The sequence below is a fragment of the Dermacentor albipictus genome, chromosome 6 (genome assembly GCF_038994185.2).
Source record: "Dermacentor albipictus isolate Rhodes 1998 colony chromosome 6, USDA_Dalb.pri_finalv2, whole genome shotgun sequence".
NCBI lineage: Eukaryota > Metazoa > Arthropoda > Arachnida > Ixodida > Ixodidae > Dermacentor > Dermacentor albipictus.
Window position 1 is genome coordinate 116,454,688 of NC_091826.1, and position 27,619 is coordinate 116,482,306.

General features: G+C 48.5%; 2 protein-coding genes across 2 annotated transcripts in view; both read left to right on the forward strand.

The window, feature by feature from the left end:
* Positions 1 to 27,619, forward strand: part of LOC135908292 (basement membrane-specific heparan sulfate proteoglycan core protein-like) — an 87,928-nt gene that overhangs the window by 24,240 nt on the left and 36,069 nt on the right. The window lies entirely within an intron of this gene.
* LOC139061348 (uncharacterized) lies at positions 17,830 to 19,394 on the forward strand. Its single transcript, XM_070541276.1, has one exon. It carries the CDS (start codon positions 17,883 to 17,885, stop codon positions 19,254 to 19,256), a length of 1,374 nt encoding a protein of 457 aa, XP_070397377.1. The 5' UTR covers positions 17,830 to 17,882; the 3' UTR covers positions 19,257 to 19,394.

The window sequence follows — 27,619 nt, forward strand, 5'->3', positions numbered from 1 at the left end:
CAGTCCTGCAGCCTTACCTAATAGTAGCCATCGACTGCGTCCACTTACGCAATTGACTTCGGCAATCCCTGTGTTGCCCCGCTCAACAGAGTGTTGCTTTGGTCAAGGATTCGCGAGGTGCTTAAATATTTAAATGAACATAACTACAATATATTGTTTCCTCTAGTACGTCTTCAATTCAGAGAGCTTTAGCGTACTGCTACTGACACCTCAATAACCACTGCTGTATCCGACAGCTTTGTGCCTGCGAAGAGTGAGCCAGGTGCATCAGTGATGTAGCTCCAGCGGCACCAGATAGCCGAAGTGGGAGCCGTTTACGAAAGCTCCCTAATGTAAAAAGTGTTGCTCATTGTATGAGCCTATCGGAAACGAAGGTGGGGAGAAGATATTTCTTGTTATTTCTTTGTTTTGGTCCTGTTACGCATACTCAATCCACGCGTCACAGCTAGCCCAGAATCTTTCATAATTAATACCGCTTCACACTCTATGGATACATATTGGCTCGTGAGCTTCAGTGCATTTCGAAGGCTCCTTATTAGCAGTGACTGTCTGCGATTCCTCAACACTAATTTCCAGTTTTACACAGGGTTAACTGTGCCTTTAATCCCCATTAAAATTTCATCAACCTGGCCGGATTTTAAACGCGCGATGTTCTGATGATGGTCTCGTTGCCATGAATGCTCCAGTCACCGAGTCACCCTGATCCGTAAACCCACGTGACCTAGGCGTATAGGCGCTTTGAAGGCAGGATGCCAGAAGATCCCTCGTTGCTATAATCGCCTTAACAGTAGCGCGACAAATCTTCTCAATGAATTAAATTTTTAATGAAGATATATAATAAAAATAGTACGCTTATACCTTATCATCAGATCACTATAGACCTGCCATATAGGCAGCATTTCCTCCCTTGCGTCTATGCAAACTACTTTCCTAAATTTATTTAATATTTACGTGCTCTTTTAAACGTCTGTTATCGCATTTAGTAATACGGACAAGAATGTCTACACTGTTAAACAGTTCGAAAGATAATAATTACGAACGGATTCATTAAATAGATGTCAACTGTTTAGCGATAGCCGTTTAACATCTGGTGACGAGGTATATATAGGTTATATTTGGCTCAAATCCTAGCTATTAATCATCTGCAACGTTTCATAAGCCGCGAGTTGTGAGTCGCAGAAAATTTGGCGCCGGCGGCCTGCTCAGGAACTCGTTTAGGCAAAAAGATTTTCGAGCCACACATACCCTGTCCATTCGCGTGACGCAACTAATTCACTAAACTAAATGAATTTCTCAAGCTAAAATACGTGAACAATTGCAAACTACGAGTTGCACACAACGTACACACATGATAGCTCACGGATTGTAATTTGAATGCACGAGAAAACATAATTTTGTTGCGCGAAAACTCAAACAAACGCCTTTTCGAGCGTTTCTCCAATCCCCAGACCGGTGACGGCATCGGCCATTTGAGAACGCCGACGTAAATATCTCAGTCCACACAGCGGTGCGCCCGCTTCCTTGAAACAATCCCAGAGGTCACTCGCATTCGCCCCATCTCGGCCCATGCAAGAGGCCATGTTTCGACCAGAAAGCCGCCCTTCGTGCATAGCGTTCACCACGAGCGTTTCCAGGTAAACATTACGGTTACATACGCTGCAGTTGCCGGGAAGCGTGAGAAGCAGTCAGGGATATTTGAATGCTATCGGGTTCAACTTTGAAAGCTTAAGCGTCCTCCGCATTTTTTGTATGCGCATACACATTGTTACATTCTTTTTTTGTTATGTTTGCCTTTATTCAATATAACGGTAAATCCCTCTTAAGTGGTTTACCAAACGATTTGAATTTTGTTCTATTTATTTTTCACCATCGCCGTTGTGTTGTATATGTACACAAGCAAACGCATATGCGTACGCACATGCGCACTCACGCATGCGGGTACCCAATGATGTCTTTCTGTTTTCCCCCGTCAGTTTAGCTCAGCTTAGTATTAGGCATCTTCCTGCTAAGAAGTATTTATCAGTGGCACGGTGTTTCGAGTCAGGAGGACTAACGGGAGTCTGTCTCTAAAGAAGTATCGACTGGCCTCTATTCTTTATCCCCTTCGTCTGCGAAAGAATGCACATAGGTGGATGCGCATGTGCACACGCACATACGCACATACATGCGCACGTATGTACACATATATGCAATGCGCACACATGCATGCGCACATGCATACGCACATGCGCACATGCATACGCATATCCATACGTGCATGCACACATGCATAGCATATGCGTACGCACATGCGCACGTGCATACGCATAAGCGTACACGCATGCGCACATGCATACGCATATGCGTACGCACATGCGCACGTACATACGCATATGCGTACGCACATGCGCACTCACACACGCAGGTACCCGGTGATGTCTTTCCTTCTCCCCCGTCAGTTTAGCTCAGCTTAGTATGAGGCATTTCCTGCTTAGAAGTATTTGTCAGTGGCAGGGTGCTTCGAGTCTGGAGGACAAACGAGGTTCTGTCTCTAAAGAAGTATTGACTGGCATCTATTCTTTATCCCATTCGTCTGTGAAAGTATGCACATAGGTGGATGCGCATGCGCACACGCACATGCACAATTACATGCGCACGTATGTACCCATATAGGCATATGGGCGCACATACATGCGCGCATGCATACGCACATGCGCACGTGCATACCCATATGTGTACGCACATGCGCATTCACACACGCGGCTACCCGATGATGTCTTTCGTTCTCCCCCGTCAGTTTAGCTCAGCTTAGTATAAAGCATTTCCTGCTGAGAAGTATTTGTCAGTGGCACGGTGCTTCGAGTAAGGAGGAAAAACGAGATTCTGTCTGTAAAGTATCGACTGGCATCTATTCTTTATCCCATTTGTCTGTGAAAGTTTGCACATAGGTGGATGCGCACACGCACATGCACACTTACATGCGCACGTATGTACACATATAGCCATATGGGCGCGCATACATGCGCGCGTGCATACGCACATGCGCACAACATACGCATTTGTATACGCACATGCACACATGCATAGCATATGCGTATGCACGTGCGCACGTGCGCACGTGCGCATGTACGGTGCGTATGCACGTACGCACATGCGCATATGCATACGCACATGCGCACGTGCATACGCATATGCGTACTCACATGCGCATCCACACACGCGGGTACCCGATGATGTCTTTCGTTCTCCCCCGTCAGTTTAGCTCAGCTTAGTATAAGGCATTTCCTACTGAGAAGTATTTGTCAGTGGCATGGTGCTTCGAGTCAGGGGGACAAACGAGATTCTGTCTCTAAGGAAGTATCGACTGCCATCTATTCTTTATGCCATTCGTCTGTGAAAGTATGCACATAGGTGGATGCGCACACGCACATGCACACTTACATGCGCACGTATGTACACATATAGCCATATGGGCGCGCATACATGCGCGCGTGCATACGCACATGCGCACAACATACGCGTCTACGTACGCACATGCGCACTCACACACGCGGGTACCCAATGATGTCTTGCTTTCTCCCCCGTCAGTTTATCTCATCTTAGTATAAGGCATTTCGTGCTGTGAAGAATTTGTGAGTGGCACTGTGCTTCGAGTCAGGAGGACAAACGAGATTCTGTCTCTAAAGAAGTATCGACTTCTTCGTTAGCGAAAGAAGTATCGACTTCTTCATTATCGAAAGTACGCACATATGTGGATGCGCATCCGCACACGCACATGCGCAGATACATGCGCACGTGTGTAGATATCTACGTATATGCGCGCACATACATGCGCACATGCATACGCACATGCGCGCCTACATACATGAAAATTTTGCACATAGGTGGATGCGCACACGCACATGCACACTTACATGCGCACGTATGTACACATATAGCCATATGGGCGCGCATACATGCGCGCGTGCATACGCACATGCGCACAACATACGCATTTGCATACGCACATGCACACATGCATAGCATCCCGGTGTTATATATGTTTGCTGTTCTTTTGTCGCTTCGGGACGATGATGTTTACCTCTGAAAGTGTTTATTCTGTTCTGCGACGACAGCGATGCGTTCGTCACCGTTAGCGCAGTCGTCAAGCGTACGGGCTTGCCCTTGGATTTTCCGTGTGAAGGGCTTACAGTACATAAATTGACACAGAAACGCGCAAAAACACGAAAAGCTCGTAAATGCTTCTTAGTGAGTGCGTGAACACGCAGCCATAACTTATGCAACGTACGCACATGCGCGCATGCATACGCATATGCGTACGCACATGCGCACTCACACACGCGGGTACCCAATGATGTCTTTCCGTTTTCTCTCGTCTGTTTAGCTCAGCTTAGTATAAGGCATCGTCCTGCAGAGAAGTATTTGTCAGTGGCACGGTGCTTCGAGTCAGGGGGACTAACGGGCTTCTGTCTCTAAAGAAGTATCGACTGGCCTATATTCTTTCGCCTCTTCGTCTGGCAAAGAACGCACATATGTGCATGCGCGCGCACACGCATACACATGCGCACATACATACGAACCTGCATGTCATCAACCGAAGTCTATCTCAAGGCAACTTTTCTATACATTGTCTGTTTCTTTCCCGGCCCCCTCGAAACTAAGACATCCCTTGTTCGGCCTGTTAACAACAAATATATGGATTTCTTTATCGCCAACAAAATTATAAAAAAATGGTCCATAGCTTGAAACACATTTCTATTCCTTGAGCTGTATTACTGCGTAGATAGGGTACATTATTTGCGCGAGAACCCGCAAGGTGTGGTCAACTTGATACCAGAATATCACTAAATAGCACTGAAATTATTATTCGGTGCGGCACATACTGCAATTTATGAATTATAGCTGACGAATTCTGAAGTCATATTCGGATGGAGTGAAATCTGTGGACGATAGCAGTCTCGTGATATGCATAGCAAAGTTTGCAATGAAATGCGTTGGTGTTCAGGTTATGTTTCAGCTTCAGTAGACAATATTCGTTTTGTTAAAAAATTTAGTGCGAAAACAGACCATTTTACTGCAATTTCCACAGCGCTTATTTCGAAGCAGCTGCTACTTTCGAAATTGCTTTCAAATGGAAGGGCCACGTTAAATAACGGGCTTTAATTGGTAAATTACATATGTGCACTAACGTAACTAGTCAAAAGTCGATCAGTGAACTTCAATTGTTTACTCATTTGTGCATGTTTTATTTCTTGAAGTAATGTGAGCATTCATCCTCACATTACTTAGTAATTATTTCATGTAGCCCAAACCGTAGGTTTGAGATAAATACCACACATATTTTTCTCAAATAACGTTACCATAAGAAATAAACGGGATTTGTAAAATGTTGCTTCATAGTTACATCCTGAAGCAGGAGCAAAATATAGCATCGCTGCGAAAGCAGAGCCAACTTTCAGTCTAAAGAACGCGCAATGATAGGTATTATTAGAGAGCTGACAAATCTTCAAGTGCGCTGGTGTATATCATTACGGTAAGGGCAAAGCGAACTTCCTCCATAGTAAGTAGCTGGCGTGCTAGAAGCTCATTAGAACTTTCGCATACGACTAAGGCTCAGAACCACAAGGGCTGCTTTGTAAACGACCGAGAGGCAGCTCGTCGGGGATAAAAAATAACAAATCGCCAGGGGCATTGAATACAAGAAAGCACATATCTCAGAGTCTAGATTTACGAGCATAATACAGTTGCTCCTCTTTTTGTATGGCTAGTTGCCCTGGCTGGGTTTTCTCTAAGTACACTTTTTCCCTGTCAATACGTACTTTCTCGCTTACTTTCTGTGACATTAGCTACTCCGCCTAGGAAAGAAAACTTCCTGCCGCACTTGAGGCTGGTTTGTGGCGCGTTTTATTTCACGCGCGAAAGTTGCGATCATATTTTTTTATCCCTCTCAAAGGCCACACACTTCCGCTCGACATTAAAAATGTTGTTGCATTTCAAACTTTTTGCATCATTCTCTCAAGCTGTGTTCTTGGCATATTTTCCCATATAAGTCAATTAGAAAATGTTCGGGATGCTGCCTTCAGGTTCTCTTCGCACAAGCTGCCTTTCTTTATGTGGAACGATAATAAAAGATGCTACAGAAATTCTGAGCATTGTCTACTAATACGTGAGCATTCTTTGGCTCGGCTGCTACTTCGCTTTTGTTAACTTATTCAGCTATGTTGTACATGTCTGCCCATCGCTAGCAATCATATACTATTACACTACCATAACGATTACATGCGTTAACTTGGCCACTTATATATTTATCTTGCAGATGTATCGAATGAGCCTAAACGCAGTCACAACTGGCCTTTCTTTGCCACACCACAACTTTTCCTTGATTTTTTTATTTTTTCCTTTTTTGCTGCGACCTTGACGCGATGACGGTGACGTAACCAGTCTTTTCTCCGAATACTACCAGTTATCTACTGTTACACAATTATAATGTTTACATGTGTGCACTTCTGTTACTTCTTTGATACGACCTTGATGCGTCGACAGCAGCGTAACCGGCTTTTTATTTTACAGCGAAGCTGCATAGGGTTAGCCAATTCGTCCGTCCATCTGTCGCTTGTACCCCGGAAACTCCTCCGGCGCAATCCCCCACGCATGCGCTAAAGAAAAAGAAATAGAGGCACGCGATTGGCTGTACGAGGAGCGAAGTCGCTGCTCTCCGTCGCAGCCGAGCGTGCGCGCAGCAGCTTCTCTCCAGCTTCGAAATGGGTAGGCCGCGCGTCATCCGTACTCCTGAGGAGCAGGCACCTTTCGATCAGCAATGCCGCGATCACAACCGTGAGCGAGCTCGGCTACGCCGTACCGATGCTGCAGCCCGGGAACAGCAGCAGGGTCGTGCAGCCGAGCGCAGGCAGCAATTGCGTACCGAGGGGCCGGTAGCCTTACCAAGTGGTCGTTTAATGAACCGTCGGGATTAACCCAGTGATAAACCCCGGGCCGCATGTTTCAGCTTCGCTGGCTAACCATCTGTACGGTTTGCTTGGACGGTGATTTTTGTATTTATTTCCTCTCACGCTACCAATCATTTACTACTATGATAACGGACACAGGTTACAACTTTACCAATTATACATTGATATTGCAGATATAAGGTGTCACCGGATGGCCAGATTTTGCTGATCTACTCGCCCAAGAATTCTTACGCCTTAAAAGCGCTCGTATCTAGGCCCCTGTGGTTTTTACAGATAGGCTACGAGGGCACAGGCGAACATTGGCGGCCAGAAAAACGTTTGCAATAATACCGCCAATTGACAAAGCTATGCCAATTAACTTATTCAATTGGTAGCTTTAGGGCAGGTGTTATTTCGAAGTTGACCTCAAGGAGCAGGGAAGACATGTATGTTTGGCATAAATCCTAAGTTACAGTATAAATTACAGCTTGAAGCGCAAAAGGGGCGTTCAATTTGTAATGTCACTCGCAGCTAAGACAGGAGCGAACAGTACGTTAACTTGTAATCATTAACATTATCATCGTTTATATTTATTTATTTTTATTTATTTATATCCCACTGTGGGCTACTACATGAGGCTGGGCATCAAGAAACCCAATATATGCTCGTATTTTTGCTAATATATACACAGTTATACGATTGAAGCCATCGTAGCGCGAAGAAACACAGGCAAAAAGAGGACAGGACTGCACAGGCGCCAGCGCCCGTGGTGTCCGGTCTTCTTCTTTGTCCGTGCTTCTTTACGCTAGAGTGGCCTCAGTGCGTATTAACCCACTCGTCCAAGAACAAGTTTCACATTTATTCTAGCAGACAGCATAGCTGCCCGCCAAGCATGGACCTCGTCATATTCGCGGAAGTGCCCGAAGGACCCGCTTAATTTGTCTAGCAGACTGCTGTTGCCACGGCGGCCTCTGTCTAGAAAGGCAGGTAGACAATCGACGTTTTCATAAAAACCACGTGCAGGCGATGTACACATCCACTTGCCAGTTCCACTGAAAGCCTAAGATATCGTTATCAGCGTCGTGATCATCAACATCATCCTAATTATCATCGCCTTCATTTGTTTTTCCTTAAAAGCTCCTTGCGGGAAATTACTTCATCATCATCAGTAAGGGGTGCTGGGCAAGAAATAACAGATAAAATGACCGCCTGGTTGTGGTGCTATGGGCCATTTCAGATGCTCGAGATCGGAGACTACTGCTGGTCTTCTTACCTACAATAATGCGTGCAATATTTTCTTATCTCTTAAATACACCCTCTCTTTGCTGATCTACATGACTACGCATTTGCCTTAGGCATGGCTGGACGGTGAGTAGCATGTCTCTCGCTCTTATGTAACACCCTGTCACGGAATATTTTTTCTCTTATCTGTATGTATATTATATGTATAATGTTTACCCGCAGTGGAGATGCGTCTGGCATTAGAAAGGAGGAGCCGATGGTCGATTTCGGTTAACGTACTTACGAAATCAAGCGCGCTTTTTAAGCCGCTCATGCACACTGTGCTTTCCGGAAGTCCTTTAGGATGCGTTGATCTTCGCTAAGCGCAGTTTCTGAAGTTTAGCGGATAATTAGATCCCCGGGAAGCGTAGACGCGTGACCTGGTTCACGAGCTCGGTGCAGAGACTGGAATCTCTTTACAGCGTGCCGTACTTGCGGGCTCAGTAACGCTCTATCTTTTCGGCGTCATCCGCAACTCGACTTGACGTCAGGTGCTACCGATATACTTGCCCACTTCGGAAATAATCTTATGCTTGCGTCGTCCTCTTGCCTCCTTGGTTTCTCCCGCGCTTCTCGATCCCGTTTTATATTCAATGCCATAATGCATTAAAGTGCGATGTTCCTATACCTTCTCTGGCCTTCTGCGGGGCGTTCTAATTAGCCTCAAAGGAATGTTGTTGCAAAGCGAGGCTCCAGTGCAGGAGGCGGCCATTTGTGGAAGAGATAGTCTGCAGCCATTGGAGAGGGCAGTGATTCGTCTCGAAGCATGCGAAGCGGAGATCGCAGCGAGCGACCGTACACTAGCTCACCTGGCGAAAACCCTGTAGCCGCATGCGGCGCGGTCCTCAATGCAAACATCACCCCAGGCAGACACAGCTCCAAGTCAGTTTGATGTTCAAAACACAATGCTCTCAACACGCGCTTCATGACGCAGTGGAGCTTCTCAACAGAATTCGACTGGGGGTGGTGCACTGAGCTGTGTAGCAGCTTTACCCCGCACCTTTCGAGAAAGGCTGTCGTCAAAGCGCTAGTAAACACTGTGCCCTGATCTGATTGGATTTCCGCAGGAAAACCAACTCGCGCAAATATGGACAGTAGTGCATTGACTATCTCAACTGAGCTGAGTTCTTTAAGCGGCACTGCTTCAGGGAACTTTGTCGCTGGGCAGATCACAGTCAAAATGTGTCTGTACCCCGTGGCTGTTACCGGCAGAGGTCCCACTGTATCAATAACGAGCCGTCTAAAAGGCTCCGTAATGATAGGTACCAACTTCAACGGCGCCCTCGATTTGTCCCCTGGTTTGCCCACCCGCTGACAGGTGTCGCATGTCTTCACAAAGTGGTCTGCGTCCCGAAAACACCCTGGCCAATAGTACTCTTGCAAGAGACGGTCCTTAGTTTTCTTAACTCCTAGGTGTCCGGACCACGAACCTCCATGCGACAAGCGCAACAGATCCTGACGATAGCATTGAGGCACGATCAGCTGATCGAACTCCACTCCCCTGCGGTCTAGATACTTCCGGTACAGGACCCCACCTCTTTCCACAAAGCGAGCATTTTTCTTGGCGATACCTTCCTTGACAATGCAGCGTATGTTTTCTAGGCTGCCATCCTTCTTTTGCTCGGCTATCAAAGCCGACCGGCTGACTTTTAGCAACCTATTAAGTCTGTCTGACGTAGGCGCGATGAGCAAATCTGCAAATAGCTCTTCTAACTTTCCCGCATCGGGAATTTCCTCTCCAGTATCTGGTGCCTTTAACGCTACAGGCTCGATTTTATTCAGTTCGGGCGTGCTCTGAATATCAGCTTGCTGCGCCTCTGACCCTTTCTCATCGTTCGACAACGTCGGCCCTGCAACTACCGCCTTTGCAGCGAGCTCCCGAACCTTCGATCTGGTTAAGACCTGAACGCTAGCCTCACCAAACAAAAGCCCCTTCTCGCGCAGGAGGTGATCGGACCTGTTCGAAAATAGGTACGGGTACTGGGGGGGCAGCATAGATGACACTGCCGCCTCCGTCTCAACTGCTCCGAAAGGTCCTTCAATAAGCACCTTTGCTATGGGAAGACACACGCTGTGAGCTTCCACGGCTTGCTTGATCCATGCGCACTCGCCCGTGAACATATCGGGTTCTACGTAAGAGGGGTGAACTACATCCATTGTAGCTGCGGAATCGCGAAGCACTCGGCACTCTTTCCCGTTCACGAGGAGGTCTCGCATGTAAGGCTCGAGAAGCTTCATGTTCTCGTCAGTGCTGCATAATGACAAAAACACGACTTTTGTTTTTGTTTCTGGATACTGCGCCGAAAAGTGACCCGGCTTCTGACACGTATAACACACGCGCGCTTGCCTCGTCTCGAACCGCTTTCTGCGTTCGGCTTCGGCTGCCGCCGTCTCCTTAGGTTCGGTCGGACTGCTTACACTCGCATCCGCACTACGTGTGTCCCCCCTTGCTCTCATGGGCGTGAACTTTGGCCTCTCAAACTTAGAGCCAAATTCACCCTTTTGACCGTCCTTAGCTCCGCGAGCCCGACGCGTCACAAACTCTTCGGCTAGCTCAGCGGCTCTAGCCACCGTACTAACGTCTGGCCTATCCAAGACCCAGTACCGCAGGTTCTCAGGTAACCGACTATAAAACTGTTCTAGCCCGAAACACTGCAGAACTTTCTCGTGGTCACCAAACGCTTTCTCTTTGAGCCACTCCTGCATGTTTGACATTAGCCTGTAGGCAAACTCTGTATATGACTCACTTTTGCCTTTCTCATTTTCTCGAAACTTCCGACGGAACGCCTCCGCTGACAGCCTGTACTTTTTTAGCAGGCTCGATTTCACTTGGTCGAAATCCTCTGCCACCTCTCTATTCAAGCGAGCGACTACGTCGGCCGCCTCGCCGGGTAACAAAGTGAGCAAGCGCTGTGGCCACGTTTCCCGAGAGAACCCCTGCTTCTCGCACGTTCGCTCAAAGTTAACCAGGAACAAACCAATGTCCTCTCCAAGCTTAAACGGCCGCATCAAGTCAGTCATTTTGAACAATAGTCGTTCTCCTGCACCGTGTGCCTGACTTCCATTACGAGCGCGTTCCATCTCTACCTCGAGACGCTTCATTTCCAAAGCGTGTTGACGGTCACGCTCTTCTTTTTTCTCTTGTTGCTATCGCTCTATCTGTTTCTCTTGTTGCTCTCGTTCTATCTGTTCTTTACGTTCACGTTCATCTTTCTCTTTTTGTTCTTTAAGTTCGCGCTCCTGTCTTTTTGCCCTCTCCTCAATGGTCTCAAGGCATTCCGACAGCTCGTCATCCTCAGCTCCCAACTCAAGAATAGCCCTTAGCAGTTCTGGTTTTCTGAGTTTGTCTGAGACATCCAAACCCAACTCTCTTGCAAGCTCCAACAATTTCGGTTTGCACAACGACTTCAAATCCATGGCTGCTCTGAATGCTGCTTTCTCTACTGCCTACTATTGTCTTGCCGCAAACTCACCCGGCAGCAACAACAACCACAATTACCAGCTCTGTTTCTGACACTAACAAAAGCCTGGCAAAACTCAGAAGAAAGTCCCGCACTCACCAAACCTCGCAGCCAAGAATTCAGCGCAGTCGTTCCGCTGCAGGCAACCAGTCATCACACAGGGCTCGTTGCACTGCTCCCGGATGGTCGTTGTGCTGCTCAGCATACAGTCAACCGCATATCTTCGCTGCTGGCCTCCGTTGTCGCGATCCCACCGCTGCCACCAGATGTTGGAACCTCACCGATGGCACCGGTTATTTGAATCCCACCGCTGCCACCAGCTGTTGGAACCTCAGTGCTGACACCCGTTATTGCAGTCGCACCGCTGGCACGAGTTGTTGCAAATGGGTCGCAAGCCCCAAGGGTAGCGTTGGCCTGGCGGCCTGGGGCACCACTGGAAGCATCCGAAGGTCCTGGCAAAGCATGAGTCGACTGCTAACAGAACAACTTGTTTATTCTAGCATCGCAAAGAGCGGGCGGTCAGGTCGACCGAAGTAGAGAGACGGGAAAGCACGTTACTCAACAGAAGAAATCGGAGCCTCTCTCCTGGCGTCCGGGGGCAGCTGCTCTTATACTCTTGGCGTCGCGGGCAAGAAGGAAGGTCACGGGACGACACCACGTGACAGCGAGGCACAGACGGACTGAGACATGTAGAGACGAGTGCAGTGACGCATCAGCCGGGCCGGCGCCGGTCAGGCCTCCTCGCTTCACACTTGGGGAGCTCCTCTCCTCGGCTGCCGCGCTTTGACAAGCGTGGGCACACACACACACACACACGCACACACAAAGACACGTGGCACTGAACATGCCGGGACGCGCTCGGCGGGGATGCGTCGCGGCCGCTCCGAACGGGCCAAAATGTCCGCCGCTTTGAACGAAGCTCCGGCGTACGTTGCATCCGCGCCTGCTTTACGGCGCGTCGTAGGCGAAACGTAACAACATATATCGGTTCGCCGGCATGCGTAGACGCCGTTTAACGGGATAAATAAACGATCTGGCAAAGAATAATTTTTCCCTGAAAATCGAAAAAATGGTAAGCATCAAATCGGCATCAGCGCAGACCCGCGGATTCATATATAATGAGAACCATCGGTTTCAATACACTTTATTTTTCGTCGGAATGAATGAATGAATAGAATTTATTGATAGGAAATATAGAGAGGTCGACCTCAGCTAGTGCGCTCTAGTCTGCTACTCTGCACTGGGGAAGAGGGAAGGGGAGTGAAAATATTATGATGGATGATGATAAGAGAAGTGGTGAGTGCTTATGTACATGAGACATTTGTCCCGCTAGAGCCGCTCGTCGAGCTTGGTGTCCTGCAGAAACTTCAACAACACTTTAGTTGTACGCATTGAAATTGCAGTGTCAGGCCATGTAGCGAGGATAGCTTCCTCCGACAGTATTTGTCTGCCAACGCTGGCTAGGAAACTTTCTAAAGCCCTTCACTCCAGCATATATGCTGGGCAGTCGCACATTACGTGTTGCAATGTTTCGGGCATCTGGCAGTGTTCACAATCAGGGCTGTTTGATTGACCGATGAGGTGTGCGTAGAGACGGGTGGAAAGCAACGCCGAGCCGAATCCTGTGTCGCGATGCTGTTTTGCTCCGTGTAAGCTTCGGGGGCAAATAGAATTTACAGTCTGGGTCAATCATATGTAGACGTCTGTGAATTTTGTCATAGTGGGCTCTGTAAGCCTTTGCAAGGTCCTGCATGAGTGCCTTGATCATGGAGTTGGGGTCAGGTCGCGAGTAGGCAATCCGTACTTCATCAGAGGAAGTGGAGGCCGATCTTGCTTTACTGTCAGTGCATTTATCCGACGGAAAATAGCCATTGTGGTGTTTTTCGTCGGAAAAATGATATTTTACTGGGCTATAGGCTTACCATTTTTTGTTTTGGGGGGAAAATTGTTCTGCACTTAATCGTTTATTTATCGTGCTAAACGGCATAAGCACAAGCCTGGGTACTAAAAAAAATTAAGGCTATAGCCCAGGAAATTTCGATTTTGGGGGGGTCTCAATGTACTCCCAGAAAGCGCTAATTTGTCGCCTAAATAATTCCCTGCGATAATGCGCGTGCTTGCAAGCGGTTTACGCGAAGAATAAACCGATATTAAAAAACCGGCCTTTTTAGAAGAAAGGGTAAGGCATGGCATGGCAAGAACTTTATTTTAGTCCAGGGAAACTAGGGTCCGAGGGCACAAGCCCCCAAGCTAAGTGCGTGGCTCCATCCACGTAGGCAGCGGTTGGCGAAAGGCCTTCCCGGTGTCGTGAGCTCTCCGGACAGCCAGGAGTTGATCTTGGAGGACTTCGCTGGATATGCGCAGACTTCAGTCCTTCCCGCTGTTGAGATCCGAAGCCCTTTGGTTGGGGCACAGCCAGAACATATGATCAAATAGACATGGAGTGCGTCCACAACTTTTACATTCCGCGGGATAATCCTTGTCAGATTTGTTAAGCACAAAATGTGTGGGACAAGATTTAGTTTGAATCATTGTTAATGTGACTGCCTCAGCTCGGTTGAGGTTCTGATGTGGGGGGGGGAGGAAAAGACCTCCTGCCGCCCCTATATTGTGAGGTGATCTCGTGAAAAGTAGTAAGTGGGTCTTTGTAGGAGCCGCAGTCATACTGGAGCAGTTCCTGATGTGCGGCATGTGAGATCTCGCACAGCAGAGTGAGCTTGCTCATTAGTATTGCAGCCATTGGGGCTGACCGCGTGGCCCTGATGAGCCGGAAACCAGACTAGGTGTGAGCTATCCAGTTGGTCGTAATTATGAGTATTAATACTGTGTATAAGTAACTTGTGTGCTTCCACTGAGACGAAGCCTGCTGAGTAATTCCTAATAACTGTACGGAAATCGGAGAAAATCGTGGAGCCTCTCCTCAATGTAATTGCAATTGCTATGCTTCATTCTTCGGCGGCATGAATGGAGTTTGTTCTTAGTGACGCCGCGCTTATTAATTTACCGCTCTCATGGACCACGGCAATAGCGTAGCGGTTGCCCGATCCATAACTCCATAACTAGTTGCATCGACAAAAAGAGCTGAGCTGTGTTATTGGTGCAGTTTACGCAGAATGCATTTGGCCCTGGTATCCCTTCTGCCCTTGTTGTGGGCAGGATGAATATTTCTAGGTATGGGGGTCGACAACGTAAGGCTATAGCCCAGGAAAATGTCGATTTCGTGGGGAGGTTTTCAATATCCTCCTAACAAGTGCTATTTCCTCGCCTAAATATTTCCCCGTGTTAACGCGAGTGTTTACAAGAGGTTAGCTGGAAAAATAAACCGATAATAAAAGTCGGCATTTCAAAAAAAAGGAAAGGTTATGGGTGAGGCCCAGGAAAATTTCAATTTTGGGGGGTTTTCAATATCCTCCGAAAAAGCACTAATTGGTCGCCTAAATAATTGCCTGCGATAATGCGCGTGCTTACAAGCAGTTTATGCGAAGAATAAACCGGTTATTCAAAATCTACCTTTCTGGAAAAATGAGGTAAGTGCTCCAGGCTCACCATTCTTTGCAGGAATTCCAATTTGTGCTTGTCCGTTGACTCAACTGGTCATGCAGGGTAAGCTCAACGTTACTAGACTAGCTTCAGTTTTAAAACTCGGCGCCGTTGCGCGGAACCGCCACCCACCCGCGCCTTCGTGGCGCTGCAGTCGCGCCCGGCTTCACTTCCTCACTAGCCGGCTACGCTGGCGGGCCGGACTAAGCGCGCGGTGCAGCGTATTGTGTGGTTCGTTGTTGAAGGCGAATTTCAGCAAGCATGTAATGGGCGAAACTGTAGCTTTCGCCGAGTTTGTTGAGAATATAAGCAGACGATGCCGACGTGCTGCGCACCTGGCTGCATAGGCGGCTATCGGAACGATGTCGACAGTTCGGCGCGCTGCTTTTTCTGTGCCGCCAGCAATGCGACGCTTCGCTCGGCGTGGAACAGAGCGATTCTGTTGTTGTTGTTGTTGTCCTGCGTGGCCGTGGCACATACCCACAGTGGGGGATTGGCCAAGAATCGGGCGGTTTAATTAGGTGCCTAAAATAATAATGATAACAAGGGAGTTAACAATTTGGGCGTGTGAGTTTAAAAGTAAACGTTTTGTGTTTGGAGAAAAAAAGAAATAATCAGATGAAAACCGGGTATAAGATAACAATAATAATAATAATAATAATAATAATTAATAAAATATAAGAAATAAAAGAAAGCTATGCTTGGGAGGGAGAACGATCAATCTAACATGGAAATGATTAGTTTCAATGAGGTAATTGTGGATCGCCAAGCAAACATTTCTGTTGCTGAACCCAACAATGGAGGCTCCAAAAGATAGAATCACAGGCACTGATAAAGTCAGACCAATAGAGCGAAGCGGGATTTCGAGCAGTCGTTTTCTTATAATAGAAAAACGTCTGCACGACAACAAGAAATGGTCGATTGTCTCCGCTTCGCTACAGAATGAGCATAGTGGTGATAGGACCAGACCAGACCTGTGGAGGTAGAAGTTCAATGCAGGTATATGGCAGCGCAGCTTCGTGATGGACACTTCAATTTTCCGTGTTCGGCAAAAATCTCTGTTCCAAGGGTGCAGGAGATGTCCGTACTCCACAGAGTTAGTAATTTCGGAGCCTGATACTGACTGTATAATGATACTCCTGCGAAATCTAGCTGCAGTTACATAAGCAGTCAAAGGGCAGCAAGGAAGAATCGGGCCACTTATCGATGCCTTGGCTAGAGAGTCTGCAATTTCATTAATGATTAGTCCTTTATGGCCGGGCACCCAAATCAAACGCACGCTTCTCAAGTAACCAGGTTCCAATGATTGAAATGTCCTCATCACGCGAGAATCACTAGAAGCAGTAAGGGATGAGCACAATGATAAAGAATCAGTAACTATCACGGCTGACGTAATTGATGGTCCTAATTTGCGTAATGCTAGCACCACGTCCATGAATTCGGCTATTCCTTGTGCCGACCGGCACACGCGCTCGTGCCACTGCTCCTACGTTCATCGTCGTCTTCCACAGCTGGCTGCGTTGCCGTTCATCATTCCAGCGTAGAATTTCACTTCTGTCATCGTAATGGGGAGGCCGCGTTTACGGTGGGAGGGGCCATTGCTTAAGGCAGTATGAGCCACTCATTGTCTTACGTAACGGATAGATTTAATTTCTGAAGAAACTTAATTTTGAATAATCGTAAATCGGGCGAAGGCAGCTAATCACGCCTCCGAGCAACCTCGAGACATCGAACGCAAGCGACAACGGCGGACTACGGGCATATCGTCAGTGACGTCGTTCTCTCCGTCGCAGCCGATTGTGTGTGTTACCGCATAATTCAGAAATACTTTAATGAATCCTCTAGATTAACCCAGTGATAAACACGGGCCGCACGTTTCAGCTTCGCTGGTTAACCATCTTCACGGAGTGGAAGAGCAGATGATATTTGTGTGTGTGTGTGTGTGGCATGTGTTTTCAAAGACTAACCTCATCTTTCTTTTTGTTGCGCTTCTTTGGCGTGGCGAGAAGCCTCGGTGGGGATGAAGATCATCCTAATCACACACTTGGCCAAATGTTCAGGCTTCTGAGCCTAAACTGCGCGAAACGTTAAGACGGCAGGAAAAAACACAGCTTCCGCGCTTCGCTGTATGCGTTTCTTTCTTTCGTGCAGTTTACCCTTATTACAGTATGAACCAACTGGCCCGATAAATCTTATTGCTGTAGGTGGATACCGCTTTCTCATGGTATCACTAATTCGGACAAGGGAGAACGCCAGCGAGCGTGAAACACGCGCAAACTGCCCGTCCGCACGGGCTGAAGGCTGCGGCGAGGCGTCTGCAGTGGAGCCCGATGGAACGGCGCTGCCATCTGGCGGCTGTCACAGAAGTGGCGACACCGGCTGTAAGCGCGCGGGCGGAGAGTTTTACAACTGAAGCTAGTCTAGTAACGTTGGGGTAAGCTCGCGCATTAGCAGCCGACGTGGTGTTTGTGCCGAGCGACCCCTTTACAGAGAATTGGTTGGACCTGATGTGCCGATTGCAACGGCCAACCAAGATAGCAACACTGTGCAAACGAAGAGAGCAGCGCAGCTATAAATACGTTCCCTTCTTATCAATAAAGCATTCTTCTTGTAGCCACGACCGTGTGCATTACGCTCGATACATGGTGTCAGAAGTGGGGTCGCTCACGGGACCATGACCGACCTGCGCCCGCCTGAGCCACTGCGAGTGGGCGACAACGCTGCAGCGTCCTGGCAGACATTCAAGCAACGCATCGAGCTGTACCTGATAGCAACTGAGCCCACGAAGCCACGCAGTAAGGAGCAGAAAGCTGCAATTTTTTTGCATGTTGCGGGTCAAGAAGCAATTGACGTGTTTAATACTCTGAACCTATCACCAGAGGAAGCTAAAGACTACGACGTTTTGGTTAAAGCATTTGAAAACTACTGCTTGCCTAAGTGTAATGAAACCTATGAGCAATATGTGTTTCGCTCGCGTCGTCAGGCACACGGAGAGCCATTCGAACAGTTCTTTCGGGATCTGCAACTAAAAGCAAGAACGTGCAACTTCGGGGATTTACGAAATTCCATGCTGCGGGATCAAATTGTCTATGGCATTTGCAGATCTTCCCTGCGAGAAAAGCTTCTTCGAAAGAAAGACCTGACCCTAGACACAGCAGTGGAATGCTGCAAAGCTGAGGAACTTGCCGAATCGCAAAATAGGGCGTGGACGGAGGAAAACAAGATTGAACCTGTATTACGAACGCAAGCTAAACACGGTCGCCAGAAATGCCGGTATTGCAACTTCTCGCATGCGCCAAGGAAGTGTCCGGCGTACGGCAAAACATGCAACAAGTGCACGAAGCCTAATCACTTTGCCGCCTGCTGTACGAGCAAGCGAGAAGCCGTTGATGACGTGGTCGAAGGAGCGGAGAGTGACAATGACTTCGACGTTCTGGAGATCAGGACGACGGAAAGGAAGCGTGGTCCCGAAAGTCGCGACTGGATTGTAACAACGAGCATTGAAGGAACTGATGTGCAGCTTAAGGTCGACACGGGAGCACAGGCTAACTTGTTGCCGCGTTCGCTGTTCAAAAGGCTCAGAACTAGACAGCAGCCGTACCCCACGAGGAGCATCCTGCGCCATTACGGGGGCGGCGAAATACCGCACAGCGGAAAAGTTCGCCTCGCCGTGCAGTTAGGCGAACGGCGTGTACTGCTCGAGTTCTTCATAGTAAAGAAGAAGCAAGCTATTCTGGGCCTCGGGGCAAGTGAGCAACTTGGTCTGGTCAACAGGGTGAACTCGGTGGACAGCAGCGAGACATACGGAAGCCTAAAGCAGGCATTCCCAAGGCTATTCACGGGCATAGGCAGGACGCGGCGCGAGTACAAAATGGTGCTCCGGAAGGACGCTGTCCCTGTGGTTCAGCCAACTCGGCGTGTGCCTTACGCCCTCAAGAAGCCGTTTAAGAAAGAACTTGACCGGATGAATGCTGCGAACATCATCGAGAAGGTAGAAGAACCGTCAGACTGGGTAAGACCCTTGGTTATCGTGAGGAAGAAAAATTGAGACTTAAGAGTATGCATGGACCCGCGAGCAATTAATAAGGCGGTGAAGAGAGAGCACTTCCAGTTGCCATGCCGGGAAGAAATCGAAGGTGATCTAGCGCATGCAAAGTATTTCAGCAGACTCGATGCAAACAGTGGGTTCCATCAAATTCCCCTCGACAAAAAAAAAAAAAAAACGTCAGAAATCTGCACATTCAGTTCACCGTTTGGTCGGTATCGGTATCTCAGACTGCCATTCGGTATTGCATCTGCGCCCGAAGTTTTCCAGCGTACAATGAGCCAGATATTCGACGACCTCCCGGGAACACGTGTGTACATTGACGATGTGCTAGTGTGGGGTTCTACGCGAAAGGAGCACGATGAACGCCTGTACAAAGCGCTGGAAAGGGCACAGGCAGAGGGCCTAACTTTGAATGCAGAAAAGTGCATTTTTGGACGTACTCAAATCAGCTTCTTGGGTGATAAGATTAGTTCCAAAGGTATTGAGCCAAATCCCGACCTGATAAGGTGCCTTTTAAACCACCCTCCGCCAACGACCAAGAAAGACGTTCAACGCTTGCTTGGCAGCGTGAACTATTTCGGGAAATACTTGCCACAGTTGTCAGCCCACACTGAGGCCCTGCGCAGCCTGATTAGAAACGACACACTTTTCGAGTGGACGCATGTTCATGAGCGTGAGTGGGTGCTGCTCAAAAAGATGCTTACGGAAGCACCCGTCCTGGCTATCTTTAATCCCGAGCTTTCCACGAAACTGTCGACGGATGCGTCAGCATTTGCACTCAGAGCAGTGCTTTTCCAACAACATGGAAAAGACTGGCGCCCGGTAGGCTACGCATCGCGAGCACTCACAGAAACTGAGCGAAGGTACGCCCAAATAGAAAAAGAGGCCCTGGGCATAACATTCGGCTGTGAAAAGTTTAATGATTATGTTATTGGAAGACATGTCGTTATCGAAACCGACCACAACCCATTATTGGCTATTTCAAAGAAAGAAATAGGCGACATGCCACCCCGTCTGCAGCGACTATTTCTTCGACTGCTGAAGTACGAGTTTGAGTTGCAGTATGTTCCAGGCAGCAAATTGGTTGTTGCCGACACCCTGTCACGAATCCCATCGCAGAAACAACCAGAAAAAGGCTCAACGGACGTTGAAGTTCATGCCGTGGGCGTTCTGACTGCCGTTGTTGGACCAGCCACCCTGTCTCGTCTGCAGGCAGCAACGGCCAGTGATCCAACGACGCAAGACGTCATTTCCAGCCTGCAGTCGTCAATACCTGTGGAAGGTGAGCTAAAGTTCTTCGCACAAGAACTTTCTGTTGTCAACGGAGTACTCCTCAAGGGAACTAAAGTAGTCGTACCTGCAAGCATGCGAACAGAGATGCTGCGACGAGTGCACCAAGGGCATCTCGGCTTAGGAAAATGCAAATCTAGGGCTCGCAAGTTGATGTATTGGCCAGGAATGTCAACAGATATTGCCCACTTCATTGACAGGTGTGACGTTTGCAAGAAGTTTGCGTATCGACAGCCTGACGAGCCCCTGTGCCAACGCACCGTTCCAGACATGCCATGGGTGAGGGTTGGTACAGATCTTTTTCAACACGCCGGAAAGCATTATTTAGTTGTCTATGACGCCTACTCTAATTTTCCAGAAGTCGAGCATCTCAAGGATACCTCTGCAACGACTGTCATCCATAAACTACGTCAGATCTTTGCAAGGCATGGATTACCACTAGAAGTTTGCAGTGATGGCGGCCCGCAGTTCACGTCAAAAGAGTTTGAAGATTTTGCGGCTCGTTATGACTTTGTGCATACGACTTCCAGTCCCTATTTTCCCAGGTCCAATGGACTCGCCGAGAAGGGCGTACAAGTGGTCAAGCGGCTTCTTGGCAAGACTGAGAGCAAGAAAGAGGACTTCTATTTGGGCCTTCTCAATTACAGGGTGTGTCCTCTCGAGGATGGCCGATCACCATCGGAACTACTAATGGGACGAAGTCTCAGAACGCTACTTCCAGATTTTTCAGCATCATCATCAGGTCCCGTCCAAAAACATGTCCAAGCAAGGACCACAGGAAGAACACTAACTCCACTACAGAAGGGAGACGTCGTCCGCATCCTCGGAAATGGTAGATGGGAAATCAAGGCGCAAGTCCAAGATCTCGTGGCCCCAAGGTCGTACACCGTTCTGACAGAGGATGGCCGGGTTTTCCGTCGAAATAGACAGCACCTTCGCAAAACATCAGAAGCGTTCCATCGAGCCATCCATTACCAGGCGGACGACTACGACGACACCCCTGACTCATCTTCGAGCGCAGCCTCGCATCAGCCGCCTGAACCTTTGCAGGCCGCACCGGATTGACCACCAGCAGGCACATCCGGCCCACCTAACATCCCAGATTCACTAAGGCGATCTACCAGGCCGCGAAGACCACCAGATCGCCTGGCCTACACGCACGGATTCCGGCAGACTGAAACAACGTAGGAGTGTTGACTGTTTCCATTCTTCGAAGAAAGGAGGATGCAACGGCCAACCAAGATAGCAACACTGTGCAAACGAAGAGAGCAGCGCAGCTATAAATACGTTCCCTTCTTATCAATAAAGCATTCTTCTTGTAGCCACGACCGTGTGCATTACGCTCGATACACCGATATATTGTAATGGGCACTAGGCTTACCTTTCTTTGCAGCATGTCTCTGTGAGTGTCCGTTTCTTCAACTAGTAAATCGGCATCAGCTCGTGCATTAGCAGCGGGTGGGATGAGCGCGCCGTGCCAGCGCTTTCCAGAGAATTGTTTGGACACGACGTGCCGATATTCTAATGGGCTTCAGACTTACCTTTCTTTGCGGCAGAGCGAATCGGAGCATGGCTGTTTATTAATTGCGTAAACGGACATGAGTAGCTGCATTAGCTATAAGTGAGATATGTATTCGCCTTATCGCGGTGTTTCTTAATTTACTATGGGCTTGGATAGTGGGGTTTTACGTGCTGAAACCACGATTCGATTAAGAGGGACGATTAAGTGGGGGACTCCGGATTCATTTTGACTGCCAGGATATCTTTATCGTGGCCGCGATTCACAGGACACGTGGTTTTTGCTTTTTAGCCCCATGGAAACGCGGCCGCCGCAACCGGGAGACCATCCCGCGACGTCGTGCTGAGCAGCGGAATTCCATAGCCGCTAATCCATAGCCACGTGTACGTTGACTGGACACGCTGACACTAACGATCGCTGGACTGCCCTCTTTGTTGGAAAACCAATCTGTGCATGACCGTCCGTTGATCTCGTGAATCCGCGCCAGCAGCTGCATCAGCCGGAGAAGTGATGTATTCGCCGAACCTGCTATCTCTTGCCAGAGGATTGGTTGGACCAGACGCGCCGATATTGTAGAAAACTAGAGACTTACCTTTCATTAAGGGAAAGCCAATCTTTGAATATGTATTTATTCATCGCGTAAATAGGCGTCATCTGGTGCCTTAGAAGAGCGTGCGGTTCGTATGCGGGAGGTGCTGGGTTCGAATCCGGGTGCCGCCGGAAAGCCCCCTTTCGTTAACGTTGAGAGAGATGTACCATGACGTGGCGCTTTGTGTTTCTTTTAATTTCTCATCTAGAAAGGGGATCCTGTATGAAGCTGCAAATGCCTCGCCCCCACCACAGATTAGGCGAAATTGTCGATCCTGCGCCGCTGGTGTGGGAGGCACATGAGGGCGGCAGACGGATACCTACCGGTAGCATAGGTGCAGCTGTGCTCCCGTCCTAGAGCTCGGTAACTAATGGAGTTTTAGACATGTTTCTAAAGACCCCCACCTGGTGTGAATGTGGCAACATGGGATCGCCAGACCGCTTTTCTTTTTGGCTAGTTGGGCGGTGTTCAGTTGGTCTTGGTTCTTGCCCAGCCAACATAGCCGCCTGTGCGAACCTCTCCTGAGCTCCACGTCCATGGAAAGGGGGACGCCTGGCCACTAGTGTGCTTGTACCTTTCTTACAAGTCGCTGGGCATCCATGGGACCGGGACCGATCCACGCACTTCCCGCAGCAGGGCTGGGCGTCCTATAGAATGGGCCACGACGGCGGATCGCGTGTGCCCTTACTCCTGTTCGGTTGCGGGTATAACCGCACACATTTGAACCGCATGATCCGTGTGCGCAGACGTGGTCACCTTCTGCTTGTTTTACCTTACAGTGGTGGCACTGCCGTCGTCGTTCTAGGAGAAATATGGTGACATCCAAGTACTTGACCCAATGTCTGTAAACTTTTATACATCACTAATTTGTTACTGAAAGGAACCAAGAAATTATAAAGCACTTCAAACTACAGACTAGAAGCCAGAACAAAGATCCCCCTAAACACAGCGAGAAGTGTAGTTATAATTAAAGGATGGTTCATGATTCCAGAGGATCGGTCATAAGCATGTGTAGGCAACAAATAATGAAACCAAGGGAAGCATAGAGGAAACGAAGGCATTTATTTGAGGCGCAAAAAGAAGAAGGTAAAGAGAAGTGAAAAGTGGATGAGTCAAATTACTTGACGCCTGTAGGAGCTGAGACCACAGTGTATGCATTCCGCGTGCGTTGCCTCACCAGTTGCGCTACGGTGACAGTTCTTCCCGCGTACACGTACGTACGTATTTATGTATGCCCTCACAATGAGACACTTGGAGTTTTAGCCCGCGCATCTCGGACCATTTGTGGCGGTGGGCTAGAGCAGTTTGGCGAGTTTGGAATGGACAAGTCATGCAGGCATCCGGCCCGCTAATTGTAAGAAACGTATGCCATACTGATGCGCAAGAAGATGTACATAGGACACTTTCCTATGTCTTTCTCAAACGCTCCCTGACTTGGAGAGGCAAAGCAGAAGAGTGGGTCTAAACATCAATCTGCAGAAAAAAAGTAATGTTTTACAGTCTCGGAGTAGAACAGCAATTTACTATAGGTAGCGAGGCACTCGAAGTGGTAAGCGAATACATCTACTTAGGGCAGGTAGTGACGGCGGATCCGGATCATGAGACGGAAATAATCAAAAAAATAAAAATGGGCCATCATGAACAGCAGGTTGCCATTATCTCTCAAGCGAAAAGTCTATAATAGCTGTGCCTTACCAGTACTCACCTACGGGGCAGAAACCTGGAGGCTTACAAAAGGTGTTCTACTTAAATTTACGATGACGCAACGAGCTATGGAAAGAAGAATGATGGGTGTAACGCTAAGGGATCAGAAAACAGCAGATTGGGTGAGGGAACAAACGCGAGTTAATGACATCTTAGTTGAAATCAAGAAAAAGAAATGGGCATACTGCTGCTGCTGCTGCTTGCTTGCTTTGCTTGCTTTGCTTTGCTTTTCTTTTTTCTTTTCTTTTCTTTTCTTGGCTGGGATGGGCTGGGTTGGGCTGCTGCTGCTGCTGCTGCTGCTGCTGCTGCTGCTGGGCAAAGTTCTGGGGCAAACTTACGGCACGTTTCTAAGGCAACACCACTTTCACTAGAGGCGCTTTTGTCCCATTTGAATCATCGAGCTAATTGATGAGCGGTAGCGTCTCCGTCTCACACTCTGGAGACTCTGGTTCGATTCCCACCCAGCCCATCTTGCAAGTTGTTTATTATTTATGAATTGTCTTCCGGGAATTTACTCTCACGACCGACGACGGTAGGTCCGGGCCAGCGGTAGTTCCGGGGACGTCGGTCATCTGCTCGCCGAGCCTGGTACTCGGACGGCACGTCGATGCGTCGCCTACGAACTGGGACAGGACCCTGAGAGGCGATCTTCGGCCGTCTTCTCCTGGAACGCTGCGCCCCGGCCACCACGTCCTTCTCTGCGCGCGCCCCTTCTCCAAGATGGCCGCTCCATGCGCTCGCTTCACTCCTTCTTCCTCGTCCTTTGTCTTTGTTTACGGTTGTTACTCCTGACAGCTGTAAATGAGGAGAAACAGTGATTAGTGTTACTCTTATCCGGGGAGAACTCTCCGAGTAGCGTCCTTTTTATTGATTTTAGTTTCCTCTTTTTGTGAATTTGTCTCACTCTAGCTCGGCTGCGTTGAATCCTGATTTCTGGCTGTTTGTTTTATTGCATGGCCTATTTCTTGTGAGGAGGGTAAAATACATTGATTATGTAGTCTGTCAACTTCCCGAGGAATTAGCAGGTAAGAAATGCGTTGTTTTTCTGTAAACGTCTTACACTTTGCCAGCTACTGGAGAATGGCAAAGGTCGACGGCCACTCCATCACTCGTGGCGACATCTATCTTGGGACGCTTTCGTCAACACAAACTGGTTAGAGACGTTTTTACAGCGAAGCTCTATACCTCTACTGTCAAAGGAAATTTTCTGTCGAAAGCAAAAAAAAAACCTTCGTGGGCCGATCCCGGAGATGGTGCAATATCGGGCCTAATAGCAGTGGATCGAGGTAAGCAGGCGTTAAGCACTCCCCATACGTAGGCCGATCCCGAAGATAGTGCGATACCGGTCCGACCCACTGCGGAGGTGAAGCGGGCGTCATGCACTCCCAATACATAGGCCGATTGCGAAGATAGTGCGATACCGGTCCGACCCGCTGCGGAGGTAAAGCAGGCGTTAAGCACTCCCCATACGTTGGCCGATACCAAAGATAGCGCGATACCGGTCCGACCCACTGCGGAGGGGAAGCAGGCGTTAAGTACTCCCCATACGTAGGGCGATCCCGAAGATAGTGTGATACCGGTCCGACCCGCTGCGAAGGGGAAGCAGGCGTTAAGCACTCCCCATTCTTGGACCGATCACGAAGGTAGTGCGATGCCGGGCCGACCCACGGCAGAGGTGGCGTTCGCGATTAAGGGGCCCACATACGCAGCTTCGCTGGTCATTCTTCTTCACAAAGTGGAAGGGCAACAATGTTTTGTGTTTTGTCACAACTGAATTGAATAGTATTTTGGGTGGTTACGTACAAAAAAACACGATTTGAATATGAGGCCCGCCATAATGGGGGACGTCAAATTAATTTTCACCACCAGGACATCTGCAACGCTATAGTGGCAAAGCAACCGGGGCTGCTGTTCGTTGCAATCCTCGAAGCAGAAAAAGTTAAGACGGATAAATTCACTATACGCTAATGATTACCGTTGCTGACGCTTCTTCAGCCAGCGCACACGTAACATAGTCGTTGCAGTTTTAGGTGCGTTCTGCTTAACGTCGGGGACGCAGAATGGCACCGCCTGCTCTGCGCACGTTTCTTTTTATGGTGTTCCCGCATTCCTTAAGTTACAATGCGCTTACGGTTAGGCTAATGCTTTCTGGTGAATTAAGCGTGTATTTACGCGTCCTTGCCACTGCCGCCTCGAACTGTAAGGTACGTGCTTAATACTGAATGAACAAAAATACCGTACTTGTAATTTGGTTGGAATATGGGACCTAACCTAAAAATACCGGGGTCCTCGGTTTATTAGCTTGTTTCCTTTCCTTGTGTGCGTGTGCGTTCGCGTGCGCGTGCGTGTGCGCGTGCGCATGCGTGTGGATGAAAGTGGACGAAAAGATAACTTGCCTCCGGTGGGAGCCGAAACCACGACATCCACATTACGCGTGAGTTGCACTACAAATTGCGCTACGGCGACCGCTGCCACTATGTCCACTAACTTCTGTATTTAGGCTGAAGGCCTCACTCGCGTTATTAAGGTTCTTGCGGTCTATGCGGCTTCACGATAGGATTTAAAAACGCCGCCCCCTGCCGATCTGTAGCGTAGGCGCATTGTTCACGCTCGTCTCTCTTTCTCTCTATCTCCCCCTTCCGCTCTCTTTCTCTTTTTATCCACCGTAACCCGTCCCCCCGTGCAGGGCAGCCAACCGGATCTACCTGTTGTTAACCTCCCTGCCTGTCTCTGTATTTCTGTCTCTCTCTCTCTCTGGTGGGTGTGCCGCGTTTGTGTGCTTGCTTCTGTGAACGTATGAACATGCGGCACATTAACCCAGATACATTGATGTGACATACCATTGATATATATATATATATATATATATATATATATATATATATATATATATATATATATATATGCTACATATAAGTGAGCGCACCACTTCCTGCGCATGTCCACAAGATATCTTTTTGTGTGACGAAGTGATTGAAGGCATACTGACAACTCCTCATTTTAATGCGAGAGCATTTAGGGACCCGTGGCGCGGAAAATCTGGCGTGTGCTTCCCGCGTCTAAGTGCGGTGAGCGACAAATCATTCCGAACCACGCATGCCCAACCATGAAGGCCTTCCATGTAGCACGGAGTCATTACTGAACTAATTTCTCAAAGTTAAGTGCGTCTGAAAAATCCTAAAGTACGACTTGCACGCAGCCTACAGATATGATAGCATCGGAACGTAAATTGATTATTTGAGAAAGCATAATTCTGTTACG

Excerpts from the sequence above, each read along its gene's own strand:
- LOC139061348 (XM_070541276.1), top strand. The coding sequence starts at position 17,883 with ATGACCGACCTGCGCCCGCCTGAGCCACTGCGAGTGGGCGACAACGCT.